Below are 14,168 nucleotides of genomic sequence, written 5' to 3' on the forward strand. Positions count from 1 at the left end.
ATTTTCATCTAAGGTCAGATGAAGTAAAGGGGTGGGTTCTGATAGATCTGATTAACAGTAGGCCTGAGTTCATCACACCTTCAGACATGTAATTCAAGATGCTAAACTAAAAGCCTATTTCACATTTGGAGCCCAGGCTCCCAGAATAATTTGTGGGTACTTCCAGAAGGTGATTCAGCACACCTGAAATCTGAATTATCCCTGGAGGTGCCTTTCTCTGCTGACTGTAAGGGAAACCTTCATGCATAATTTAGACTCATGTGAGATTTAGGTAGACAGTGGTGCTCAGCGTTTTCTATTAATCTCTAAGGTTTCTCTTGGTATGCACCTGAGGCATCAAAAAGCTCCAGTCCCTCTTGAAAATATATGTTAATGTATCTTTACTTTGCTTCTAGTTGTGATCTCAAGCGAATTCTGGGTGTAAAAAAACCCTGAGGACCAAAAAAAAAAAAAAAATCCCACACAACTGTAACAAGGTTTACCTATTTCATGACTTCCAGACCGTGCTCATCCCTGTATTTTCTGAGGTTCCAGAAGTGCATTAAGCGAAGTGACTGGCAGCTGGTTCATGTTTGAAGAGACCGTGTATTATGAATCTGTATTTAACATCCAGTTCAATGCAGCATTATATTTAGCAAATGGCTGTTGTGGGAGAAGTGTTGAAGCCTTTCAAAGTGTTTCCCAAAACAAAACTAGGAGGAAAGACATGGCCCTAGCAAAAAGCTTTCCTAATGTAGGATCAGCCTGTCTCCAGCCCTGTACCAGCATGGGGCAAGGTTTGTCAGTGTACCGTTAATATTTGCAATGTTTGTTGTCCTGGTCTGTCGTAATGGTTCAGGCAGTAAAATGAAATGGCTTTTGTCTCAGCTCTTTTCCTCTTATCTTAAACTTTATTTCTTTGTTCTCCTGCAGCCCAGCCATGGCCGGAGATTCTAGGATCTTCATGAACCAGGACATGGACATCGGAGTTACATCCAGAGAGCCTAAGAAGATTCCCAAACAGGCCCGGGATGATGCCCCCATTGCCACTGACCGAACCCGCCTCATATCAGCAGAAGGTAAGAAGCCACGTCAGCGTTACATGGAGAAAAGTGGCAAATGCAATGTGCACCATGGAAATGTCCAAGAAACCTATCGATACCTTAGTGATCTCTTCACTACGCTGGTGGACCTCAAGTGGCGTTTTAATCTTCTTGTCTTCACTATGGTCTATACCATCACTTGGTTGTTTTTTGGGTTCATATGGTGGCTCATTGCCTATATCCGGGGAGACCTGGACCATCTTGAAGATGAGAACTGGATCCCCTGTGTTGAAAATCTCAGTGGATTTGTTTCCGCATTTCTGTTTTCTATCGAGACTGAGACAACAATTGGGTATGGCTACAGGGTCATAACAGAGAAGTGCCCAGAGGGTATTGTACTGCTCCTGATCCAGGCTATTCTGGGCTCCATTGTCAATGCATTCATGGTGGGATGCATGTTTGTCAAGATCAGCCAACCAAAGAAGCGGGCTGAAACCCTCATGTTTTCTAACAACGCAGTTATTTCCATGAGGGATGAGAAGCTGTGTCTCATGTTCCGGGTTGGAGACCTCCGCAATTCCCACATTGTCGAAGCTTCCATTAGAGCCAAACTGATTAAGTCCAAACAGACCAAAGAAGGAGAGTTCATTCCCTTGAACCAAACGGACATCAACGTGGGATTTGACACTGGAGATGACAGATTGTTCCTGGTGTCACCTCTTATCATCTCGCATGAAATCAATGAGAAAAGTCCCTTCTGGGAGATGTCCCGCACCCAACTGGAGAAGGAAGAGTTTGAAATTGTGGTCATCCTGGAAGGAATGGTGGAAGCAACAGGTAAGGACTTGTCAAAAATCAGTCACAATTTTGAGCGGGGGTAGGGGAAAAATGGAGGGCAGTTTGGCATTAAGATCTTCCTGTCAATGTCACCTGGACTGAGAATGTATTGGGATTTGTCCTAGAAGTGGCTGATTCAGGTGGGATATTGTAGTCTGAGATAACTAGCAATTAAAAGGTAGGTCCTTTAGCTCATGTAGTGTTTCACCCTCTTTTTATAAGTCCAGAATTCAGATGAAGGGGTTAGTAAAGGATTTGTCCGTAATCACTTAGAACTTATCCATGGAAAAAAGGGAATGGACTAAAGGACTTCATGAGGTCTCTTGTGGTCGTGTTTCCTGTGATCAAAATTCATGGCGCAAATCTTTTTCCATTTCTCCTCTGTATTAAAAATTGGCTGTAACTGTGCTATTTTAGGTATTGCTGTAGCGTTGCTTTTTAATGGAGGCTATGAAGGAAGTGCCCAAGTATTACTATATCCCATAAAACAGCACGTGCCGAAGCTGAATGGCTTGCATGTGATGCAGGACATATATTTTCAAAAGGAGCTCAAAGAGGAAAAATACAGAAACTGCTTTTGTGACTCTTGGAACCCAGCAGCTGTTTAACAGCATAAAACAATGCTGTGTAATGGGTAGATTAGGAGATATACTCAGCTGACTCCTGGTTTCCTCCTATGGGTGTATTTGTGGCAGGCGATGAAAGAAACCTATGTCCATATATAATAAATGTGGAAAAGTTGTGTGTGCCTCAGCTTTCCAAAGTGTAGAAAAGTGAGGTGGCAATGTGCCTCTCAAGCTGAACAAACGGATGGCCACAAAGGCTTCCACGCTCCTTTCCACAGGCGGAATGCAGTGTATCTCCCAGGGGTCTGGCTAGTGAGGAGGATGCTTTTACTCTGGAGTCTCACCTGAAAGACATGGCACCATGGGGTCATTTTACCATTCCAGCTAATTCATTTATTCTAGGCTTTGAGGGGGAGCTGGCAGGCTCTGTCTGCTGTGCTTCTAGCACAGCAAGTGTGCTTAAGCACCCTGAGATGCTGATGCTTCTTTCAGGCAGGCTTTCTGAGCCTGAGGTTGGTGGCAAGCCTTGGTCGAATCCGGGAAATGGGGCTACCGGCAGCACTGCGGAGAGGATTGCTATCTAGAGATGTGGAAACAGAGAAAGAGTCAGAGATGCAAAAAAGCTTTTATAAGTATATAGTTTTGTACTTTGGTGTTCAAGGGTTTTAGTTACAAGATGGCACTGTGAACACAAGTTTTTTCCATTGGTGGTGGTTGGATTTTTTTTCCATCTTGATGAGGCATGGGTTCTCTCTGAAACACTAGCAAGGATTTTTGGCTTGATATGAGTGGTATCAGCACCTTGTGTCACAGATTCTGGCCCTTGCTTACTATTAATATTGTCCCCTTCTTAAGATTGTCCTTGTTAGTCTTCTAACAGCCAGGTATAAAGGGAAATAGTCTCTCAAATTCCTGCATCTGAGACCTTCGCTCTTAAAGACAGCTCTCTAGAGAGCTAATTCAACTTCCCAGTATCAACCTTTAGTCGTCAGGTGGATAGCAATAGCTGACTTTTCCAAACAGAGCTAATGGGAGGTTATGTATAGATGACACTGTACGTAGGATGGACTACTGTATTGTAGAAGTGGAATTCATTTGGCATTACTAGGCAAATATTCCTTCCCAGCACAGTATTGTAGAGATGTGGCAAAAGAAGGGGTGGGTGGAAAAGACTATCAAAGGCAAACATTTGTAATGGAAGCTTATTTTGTAGCCTAAACATTCAGTAGATACTAGAACCTCCTAATCTGAGCATGGAATGTAGTTCCTTGTTTGTCTAAAGCCTCTTTCCTCATCACACAGTGACACTATCAAATTCTCTTTGAACAGCTACTGCATTGCCTTCCTCTTATGAAAGCACAGCCTCTACTTAGATGTGTGTGAGAGGAAGTCATTATCAATAACAACCTCAAAATGAAAAGCATGGCATAGGAATAATATTGCTTTACAAATGGGGTCCTCTCCCAGAGGGATTGTACAGGGCAGCGTGTAATGATATTAAGAAGCATACATCTGTGGAAATGAATTATTCTGGTCTGAGAAGACAGGCTGTGAAATTCCAAAATTGGAGCTCAAAGAGCCACTTTACATTGAACTTAGAGCAGGGTGGACGTCAGATGATGCCATTATCTGATTCAGAGGCCCGAGATGGTTTTCTGAATGACGTATGGTAACTGGCGGGGTGTGATATTTTGCTACAACAGAAGTGTCTTGCAGAAGCACAGTGTTTGTGCTTTCCTGCTTTGTCCTCACACTTTGTACTGTTGATAAAGCAGTTTGGGCGATATTAATCCCTACCTCCATACCTTAAAATTTGCTCCAAGCTATTCTTCAAGTTCTTTCCTTCCTATCGTATTGTTCAAGCCCCATCTGCTTTCAGGAATGGTATAATCTACTTTCAGTGTGACTTCTATTAAACCATGACACTGTCACAGCCTGGTCAGGTCCAGGGCAGTATAAAAATGCGACAGGCCATTTGTTCCTTTAGCAAGCCCTATGAAAAATTAGGACCCACCATCACAGTGTTCAGAGGTACAGCTGGCCAGCATACACAGCTCTGTTCGTGGGGCACAAGAGGCAAGCGAGTCCTGTGTGCCGTCTCCGAGGTGGCTCAGCTCTGCAGTTCTTGGCAGGTGGAAAAATTAATGGAAACTCATTCAGTCTTTGACAACAGAAAATCATTACCATGAATGCATCCTGGGGTGGTGGGGAAAAGACAGCTATATTTTTTCTTAAGGTATTTTGAAAGCAGGTCAAAATGGTGATTGTCAATGTACAAATGACTAAAGAAATGCAAGTGTAATGTCTTGCCTAAAAGTGTGAATATTTTTCACTGAAACATTTGGGACAGCAGTTTTATAACTATGACCAATAGCTTTAACCAGCCACACACACATTACAAATGTAATGTATTGTCGCCTCTCAAACAAGTAACTCTTCTCACTGACATTTCAGTTTAATTCTGATCCAGTGGAGGGCAAAGGTGGTAAATGGTTTCAAATACAAAGTCTAGAACAAATTCTGAAGAGTTGAAACATTCAAGTAATTGGTTTTTTTTTTTACAAAATGAAACAATGTGGTTTAAAACAATGTTTTTGTTTTCAAGTTGTCTTGAATTTCCTAAACACTACAAGTTGCTTTATTTACAAAGTGAAACATTGCGGTTTAAAACCATGTATTTGTTTTCAAGTTGACTTGAAGTTTTAAAAGGATAAATAACACCACACTGAAGAGTAGCAACACCCAGGCAACTTACCAGCCAGCCTAAAATGCAGTGTTTTTATTTTGCCAAAAGAGAAAATAAACATTGTATTATTACAGTGAAAGCTCTCCAGGGACCCACAGCTATTCTACTAACTAACCCATGAAGCTGGCTGTGGCAGAAAGCCACTGACAGAGGTCTTTCCAATCAGCAGTTGAGTGTAGCTGAGGCACTGTGACTCCATGTGAGGTTAAAAAATGCCAAAGGGGAGACTAAGTTTCTGGGCAGATCTGTTATGATGACTGCTGAGTGAAATGCCGACTGTAAAGATGAAATCAATATGGATGACAAGTGTGATGACTTCTAGTGCTGCTTCGTGGGCATCTTGAAAGCAGCAGCATCACTCACACTGCCTACTTAATGAATTGGTCACAGAGATTACTTTAGGGAATTAATTCTCTTTTGCCTTATCTGAAAGGGACACTTGTCAAGATCAGCTGGCCCAAATTTGACCTGCAATAAAAGAGAAGAAAGTGAATGTGGAAAATCTGTTTGCAAAGTGAATACATTTTTGCTTTCACACAGTGGCAACAAAAATTAGAGCCATCCTGTTGACAGAATAGGCCTAGGCTGTTGCTGGCCAAACCTCTTGCCCTTACCCTCCTGATCCTGAATCGAACACAGTGTGTAAAGCAAGGCTGCTGGAACGGAGAAGAGCAGTGGAGAGTCAGCGCCCCCCTTCCATGTGCGTGCAGAGCCAGCTGGGTTCTGGTGAAGAACTAAAGTCACTAAATGAAGTTTTAGTGAACTCTTAGGAAAAGGTAGGCACATGTATTTCTGGTTTAGAGTCTGTGTGATAAAAAGTGTTTTAATGATTAGAAGTAATTTACCTCATCCTGCCCCTGTGACAGTATAGGCAAACACCAGCTGCTTTGAACCTCAATTTATCCACCTTTACAGAGGACACAGTAAAATTTCCTGGCTGTAAATATAGGACAAAAAGAAGTAGTCACAACATAAGACCTCCTGAAATTAATCATGATTTTTATGGGAGAATAAAGGAAGGGTGAAATTACTAAATGGAGTTTTTGTCCATTTATCATCTGGTTCGGATTATCTTGTTTTGTTTTGCATTTTGCATATAAATAAGTATTCTTTTCTGCAAAAAGGACCTTGCAGATCTGTTACAGAAACTGTTTATATAATTACAGGGAAGAGAGAGACGTCTCAAGTCATTCTTTTGATGAGCTGAATTCTCCTCCAGAGGTAGGCATTGGCAAGGCATTGGCCTAATTGGCATTAGGCTAGGCAACTAGGTGCCTTTGCAGTCACTATAAATACCTTTGTAGGGGCCTAAAATTAAACGGTGTGAGCCTCAGGTTCTGCCTGGTGGCAATTGAATGGCAATTCAATCAAAGATCTTTAAATCATAAGGTCTTTTTTTTTTTTTTCCCCTTCCATTTCCAGTACTTATGAGCTTTTGCATGCCTGGAGAGCATTCAGATAAATTAAAATCCTATTACACTCCTCTGGCATAAAAATCAAAGTGAATCAAGCCCAGACATGTCCTCCTCTAAAGGAGACAAGCACAAATAATTGGAGGACCATGCTCCTACCTTCTGATATTCCTTTTCAAGTTGGAGGAATATTGAGTTTTTGGAGGTTACGGTGTTCTTTGGTCTAATTAATGCAAAAGGACTAATAAATTTTATAACTGTCCAAATGCTGATGCTAATCTAAAGACACGTATTGCTTAATTAGAGTGATAGAACTTAAAATTTTTATAACTACTCTTTGCCATCCTAACTTATATCAGTCTGTCACTATACCTCCAAGTCCATCAATTCTTTCTCTGTACTCTTGTAGTGTAGGTGGAGCTCAGCTCCAGGAGCAGAGTATGTATTATGCAGCTTTAACGTATCCAGTACAAGGGGAAAAGTCACCCTGCATAAAATAGTGTATGAAAACAAGGACAGAGAAGTGAAATCACTTCCAGCAATATCTGTGTCTGAACTGCAGAGAGAGCCTAGCAAATACGGCTAACATACAGTCAGCATCCACATGACATTTTGCCAGCAGATAATCACTGAGCTCTGTGGCATTTAAATGAGGAGAGTTAATTTTAGGCTGATGAAAAATGTCTTGACAGCCCCAGGGGCTGGGATATCTCTACCCACTGAGAAAGTTCAGGCCGTGTGGCAGTACTGAAAGATTCAACTATACTGCTGATGCGATCAAACTGAAGACTCTGGCAATTTCTTGGGTTGGTATATCATGCTTTGTGGTCCCCTTGCCCTCTGCCGGTAAACTGCCAGTGAAGGTATTGGCTGTGACAGTATGTTTGATGAAAATATCCATCCTCCAACAGTTGGAGAGAGCCTGCTGGTTCATCTCTGGATAACCAAACAGCTGCAAATGCAGTTAGATTTGGCCTGTGTTAATAAAGTTTGATTTTTAACTGGTAACCTAAGGGTATACAAGACCTGGAAATGGGGAGCAATCGCCACTTTTCCTAGCAGTGTGGCAGAGCCAGAAGCGCCTGCTCCAGTTGCATAATCAGTGGCACTGCAAGCAGTGAAACGTTCTGAAATCTGCAACTCCCATTGAGCACGCTGCAGAAAAAACAGGCTCCTTACTGAGTGAGCCATCAAATAACTGCTTTTTGTCAGCACGTATAAACATTCCTTTGTCTTTGATAAAATGTAAGCTGCTTGATCCCAACTGATTTTGATGACAGAAAAGTGCCCTATTGGTAGATTTCCCTGACACCTATTTTACACACCAGTCTTTCCTCGGTGACTCTCTCTGTTCTGGAAGGTAATGAAACACCTGGTTTAATACACATACCAATATATTTTGCATCTTTTCATCTACTGGAAACCAGAAACAAGCCATTTAGGAAGGCATCTATGGCTGCCTTAAACAGGAACATGCCCAAACTCTGTTATTGATCTGGTGATATAGTGACTCCAGCCAACAGACAAAAAATCCACTTCTTAGGATTCTGCTATAATGAAATTATTGTTAAAACTCTATGAAATGTTTATTGCAGAACTTGAAACCAGGAGACAGTCCTCTGGTCTCCAGCTTTCTAAAAAGCCTGGAACTGGTTCCAGCTTTATTGAAAATTTGGTGCATCTGCTTATAGCTTTGTACGAACTTTCTTCTGGTTTCAATTAAAATTGAGTTTTGTTTGAAAGCTAAGCTGCTGAATTAAGAGATGAGAAAACTGTAACTAAAACTTGAAAGCTGAAGATTTCACATATCATTTCACATTTTCCACAATTGACAGATTGTACAAATTTATATTAAACTTACTTTTTCATTTTTTAAACCAGATTGTTCAAGAGAAAGTTAAACTTCTAATGGTCTTACTCTCCAGAAAATATGATACACTTGAAAATTATAAATCTCAATTACTTTATTTTTAAATAAGTTTTGAAGCACATCTACTTAGACTGACAAAGGCGAAATGAGGGTATCCTTTTGGCATGAAGCTTATTTAAATGAAACACTCAAGACACCAAATACCACTTCTCTATAACCGTACCAAACATCTGTACCGTTTAAACCCAAGATGTGTAGTTATATCTACTTTAAGCCTTTATCAGGTCCATAAATACTACAGTTATTTTTGCAAGGAAGTCTGAGAGTTGAAATCTCCCTCAATTTCTTGGGCTCCCTGAAATGTCAGTGCTTCAGGCAGCTGCAGTAGGGTTGCACAAGACAGTGCTACTGCGCTGAGGTAGAACAGCAGCGGCAAAGCTGCTGTGGTTCTTGATGGGTATGAGCATGCGACATAACGATTCACTACACCCGAGGTGTCCCACGGACTCGGATAAGCAAGGCCTACGCAATGAGACCGCTGATTTTTGCAGAGAGTCCACAGCCACATATGCAAGATCTTCAGTGAATTACTCCGCCCCACTGCGAGCTGAAACTTCGCTATTCAGAGCACAGAGGGCACAGCGCACATTGTACGCAAGTGGAAAGTGGCTGCATCCACGTGCTCTTAATAAAAGTAAGGTTTATTGTTTCCACACCTCTTCTGTCATCTTTTTGCAGTTACAGAGGCAATAATTAGCTAGGGACATTACAGATGCATTAATTAACCAGGCTGGAGAGCACAGGGCAACCTGCAAAGCAGGCACTTAATGGAATTTGAAGCAGAGACAATGCTGCTGTTTACTGGGTAACGTAGGAGTTGCCAAGCAGTATGTCCCCACGCAATTAAAACACCACTGCACATGTGCTAAAAAGGAATATTTGAATGGGATTATGGAGCAATTACAAGTTGTCTTATTGCGCTGGCTCTGTGTACCCCTGGGGTTACTGAAAGCAGCTACTGCAGGAAGCTGGCAGTGTGCAGTATTTGGTTGCTGAAAGCTTTCTATTGTTCCTTGCTTAATTGAATATTTACAGCAGGAGATAACTATGACTGTGTCTCTGGAGTTGAGGCTCACTGTGTCAGGTACTCTCCCCAGAGAAGGAGCTATTTCAGGCCTTGGTTGTAAGGCAGGAGTTCCCTTAGGATGCCCCAGGCTCCCACATTTAGCTGGGACACCCCATCTTGGTGTGGAAGCCTTGGGGACTTCTACATGATACCTTTATGCAGCACTTGGTAGGCCATGATAAGAATCAGCCGGTTCATTCACGGGACCCAATCCTGTGAGCCTGAGTGGTCTCCTTTCCTGCACTCTTTGCTAAGCTTTGAAAGCGCTCAGAGCTTGGAGGGGATACGTGAAGGCCTTTGTGATTTCTCGTGCAAAACCAGTCTAAAGGAAAAAGGGCTCGTTTATTTTAACCGTCTCTTTACCATACACACACATGCTGCTATCTAACATTCTGGCCTCCCAGTGTGAGGGAGCAGCAGAAAATGGGATTAGCCCTGCCGCCCTGACCCTCAAAACAAGCCCTTGCCCAGGGAGGCCAACGGTATGCTTAAGTGTCAGCGACACAGCGCTCCTGAGAAAAACTAGCAGGACTCCACGAGCTGCCTGCACATTGAGCTGCTCTATGCTAGCTGAGCAACCCGCTCAAGTTGAAGATGACCCTGCTTACTGCAGGGGGGTGGACTAGATGGCCTTTAAAGGTCCCTTCTAACACTACGATTCTATAAGGGACCGAAGATTAACCAGTCTTCACCTTGAGGACCGAGGAGTCCAGGGCAGGTGATGCTGCACATTGTAGTGTCACCTGAAGCATACAGGCAGGAGTGGTCTCTGTGCTGTTTTTTACTTTTAAAGCAAAAGCTGATAGTTTCCTGAAAATATGCTGTACCTCAATAGAGCTTCTCCTTAAGGCAAAAACACTTGGGGTAATTTTCTTCTTCCATTATTGTATTTTTCATAGCAGCCTCTGCACTTCCCGGTTCCTTCTGGTCCAGGAAGCAGGCACGCTAGAACGCTGTGACTAACTCTGTACTTGTTGTTCCTGCCCAGAAGCAAATACTCCTGTAGATCTTCTTGGGGGGAAAAATTGGCTTTTCACTCTCTGAAACAGAACTGGAAATTTCTCAAAGTGTTGCATGTGTCACTGGACATGTGCATTCCATGTAATACACGGAATTCAATATGCTTATGAGCTTGACCATGTGACGTTGTGGGTTTTGGTTCTGCCAACCCAATACAGTTGGATTGAACCCTCCAGAGATATTTAAAAGCCAGCTTGCCATATAAATCACTAAGGGTTGTGGCCCCCTCCACCTTTTGGCTATACAATTTGGTGTCTTAACCTAAGTAGAGGAGGGAGTTGCTGATCCTGCTGTAGATGAAGAGGGCTGGAGTGCAGGGCAGTGCTTCATTCTGTTTCAGGGCTGTGTGGGTCAGGATTTGAGCTTCCTTGGCAGGGTTGGATGTCATTCTAGCACGATTCACCAGATGTACTGTTAGTCAGTATTGGCCACACAAGCAACACCTCAGCAGAGCGATGTGAGGACAGAGGGAAGCTGCTTAGTCGTACCAGACTTCAAACCTGTAAGCACAAGGTTCAGGAAACAGCCTGAAGATGCGGCGATGAATCCATCCCTTTTCCTTTGAGTGCTCAGCTTTTTCATGATAGAGGCTTTTGTCAGGCTTATTAAGCGAAGACCTTTTCTGTGTCCCAGAGCAATCAGGTATGGAGATAACATGGAAGTGCTTTTAAGTGAAAGAAGTGGTTGGGTGAGCACATAAGGAGGCTTTGCATTTAACATCTCTCTGTTTCTTCCCAGGGATGACTTGCCAGGCTCGCAGCTCCTACATGGACACCGAGGTGCTGTGGGGACATCGCTTCACTCCTGTCCTCACCCTGGAGAAGGATTTTTACGAAGTCGACTATAACAGCTTCCACAGCACTTACGAGACCAACACGCCTGTGTGCTGTGCCAAAGAGCTGGCCGAGTCTCGCCGGGAAGGCCAGCTCCTCAGCCACCTCTCCAGTGCCACCCTCCTGAGCGGAGGCAGAGAAGCAGAGACAGCAAAACGGGAAGAAGAGGAAGAAGACAGGGAGCCAGCAGGGTTGAATGGAGCCAATGGGACAGCAGGAGAGGTGCAAGAAGAGATACCTGTATAACACATGAACTGCTAGACAGCAGATACCCACTTACTCTTACTGGGAGGCTGTGGCCTGGCAAGTCAGGAATTAACTGGGAGTTAGAGAGCTGAGATTTATGTCCAGATCTCTGCTGCCTGCTGCTTGATCCTGGCGAGTCACTGCACAGCACTGTGCCTCCTCCACAGTTTCCCTCCCCTTTTATCTGTACAGTGAGGTTCTGAGGTTTGCACTTGTTTGCAAAGCATTTTGATCTCTATGGACAAAGCTCACTAAATATGATCACTGTTAAAACTGAAATTTCCACCACTGGTTGTTTCAAAAGATGTTTATTGGACATTCAGAACTCTTCCCTCTCGAGAGGGTATTTAAAAAGTAGAGCTCCAGAATGTCCCATCTCAGTATGAAGAATGTGGTTTCATACCTTCACTTAATTTGTGAGTCAATGTATTGTAGACATTATTACTGCTAAATTAAAAGAGTAAAAAAACCAAACTCTCTGGGATGTAGTGAAGTGTTTTGCCTTCATGATTTTTAGGAATAGATTTTAGCGTTTTCCTCCAGGATCACAGTTATTGTGATTTACTTTCTGCAAAATGTCTGATATTAGATATTAACAGGACAACTTTCCCTGCAAACCTTTAGCATGTTTATCCGATGTTTTTGACTGTCTTCTCAAACTGAAGTGCTATCGTTGTGTACTCTTTTCATGGAATCTCTGACACGTTTCATAGGCTATCCATGATCAGAGAAGGTTTAGATCTTGCCCCAGTGAAGTTTTTTTTCTGGCTTGGATGTCCCAGTTTCAGTTCCGGTTGATGATTTTAAAACAAAGTAAGTAGCCATCTGGGAGTTTGAAATGTTTTGGAATTTCAGACAGAGTCCCTGGAGTAGGTAGACTGGCTAAGTAACAGTTTGCAAAATTCTCTGCTTTTCTGTAAAGCACGTATTTAAAATAAAGGTTTAGATCCTGGTGTTCCTATGGCTAATGGGAACATGCACTGACATAACTGACGCCATCTGCTTAGGCTAGTGCAAGCACGTTAGTTGGTGTCCAAAACCAGGATCAATTCCCCACTCCGTCAGTGGCAAGCAATAACCTCTCTGTGGAGGTCTAATGCTAACCTGCCAGTATCTTCTTGAAATGTTTTTGGCATGCTTTGGGCTGCAGCTCAATTAAGATTGCTATTCCATTGAAGCACGAAATTGAGTTAACAATTTTAGTCTTTACAAAGAGGTAGGCATAGGACTATACTTCCCCAAAGAAGATTGTCATGTCCAGAAAAGGGATGAAGAAAACTAGCCTACAAGATGAAAAATTTGTAGAAATTTGAACAACACAGAAAAAAAATGGGCTTGTTGGAGAAAATCTCTTTCTTTAGCCCCCAAAATTTGGTGGAAAAAATAAGATACCTGCAGAATTACTTCTTTATCAAAAAGGAATGAAGAATATATAATATGCAAGAGTTATTTTCCATATAGGAAGGACTCTGTGTATATCTATGAAATAAATACATGTATATTATAAATATATATTATGTATACAATAAATGTACATTGTAGTAGGGTTGGACTGAGCTGGACACTAGAGATTTTTAATTTGGTTTTGCCTAAGAGACAAGATGAACTGGAAATAGAAAGCAATGGTGTTATTGACATGTAAACAGAGAAGAGAATACTATCTATAGAGGTCAGAGATCCTATTTAATCAGAGACCTAATGTTATAATGTAGATAAAAGAGAAAACTGTATTTCTTTCTGAGAGGGGTGGAAAAGAAAACATGGCATGACTCCGTGGTACTTAATACCATGGTAAGAGCCAACAGTCACCTTGACCTCCAGGATATATGAATTACCGTTATGTTATACAGTAAGTTTCAAAGCGAAGTAACTTTATTGGAAATGCTCATCAGTTCTGGAAAGCATCTTGCAGACTTGGAGAGGGTAGTATTTTTCAAAAAGGTCTCATTTTAATTTTTCTGCTCAGCTTCCTCTTTTTCCATACTCAGCCTCAGAAGAACAGAGGCAAGGAAACAGAGAAAAATGGGAGAAGTTTCTTAGAAGGGTTTATTCTTTTTCTGAGACCCTCACTTCTCACTCTACCTCTGCAAAATGTTGTGTCAAAAAATATGTGTCAAAATTGTTTTTCAGCTTTCTTTTTACTCTGTAGCTGAAGTGAACTCCTAATGTAGGGGACAGTAATGGAAAGTAAAACTGTAACTGATCTGTGCAAGTCAGAGGTGATTTCAGCCCCTCACTGAGATAGAAGATAGAAGGTATGAGCTCTGCCCAAGGAGCTGACTGGTCCAGCTTGATTCAGCATGAGAGAGGGGCTTGCGGGGTCCCTTATGTGATGCCAGGGACAGAGAGCTTGGAAAATGGCACTGGATTGCCTCTGCATCTTTCTTCTCCTTCGCAGTTTCTACCCTCCAGAGAGAAGCTAGCCAAATAGCCAAAAAGTTATTTCATCTGCTCATTGCCCCCAAGGTTTCATCACGCCAAAACACTCTT

The 14,168-nt window shown here is 42.3% G+C and overlaps 1 protein-coding gene across 1 annotated transcript; it reads left to right on the plus strand.

The window, feature by feature from the left end:
* The first annotated feature begins 916 nt into the window (after window positions 1-916).
* On the plus strand, window positions 917-11,678 carry LOC104627107 (G protein-activated inward rectifier potassium channel 4). The gene is made up of 2 exons (XM_010295215.1): window positions 917-1,859; window positions 11,338-11,678. The coding sequence occupies exons 1-2, from the start codon at window positions 920-922 to the stop codon at window positions 11,676-11,678; spliced, it is 1,281 nt and encodes a 426-aa protein (XP_010293517.1). The 5' UTR covers window positions 917-919.
* The last annotated feature ends 2,490 nt before the right edge of the window (window positions 11,679-14,168 follow it).

The sequence above is a fragment of the Phaethon lepturus genome, unplaced genomic scaffold (genome assembly GCF_000687285.1).
Source record: "Phaethon lepturus isolate BGI_N335 unplaced genomic scaffold, ASM68728v1 scaffold10029, whole genome shotgun sequence".
Taxonomy (NCBI): domain Eukaryota; kingdom Metazoa; phylum Chordata; class Aves; order Phaethontiformes; family Phaethontidae; genus Phaethon; species Phaethon lepturus.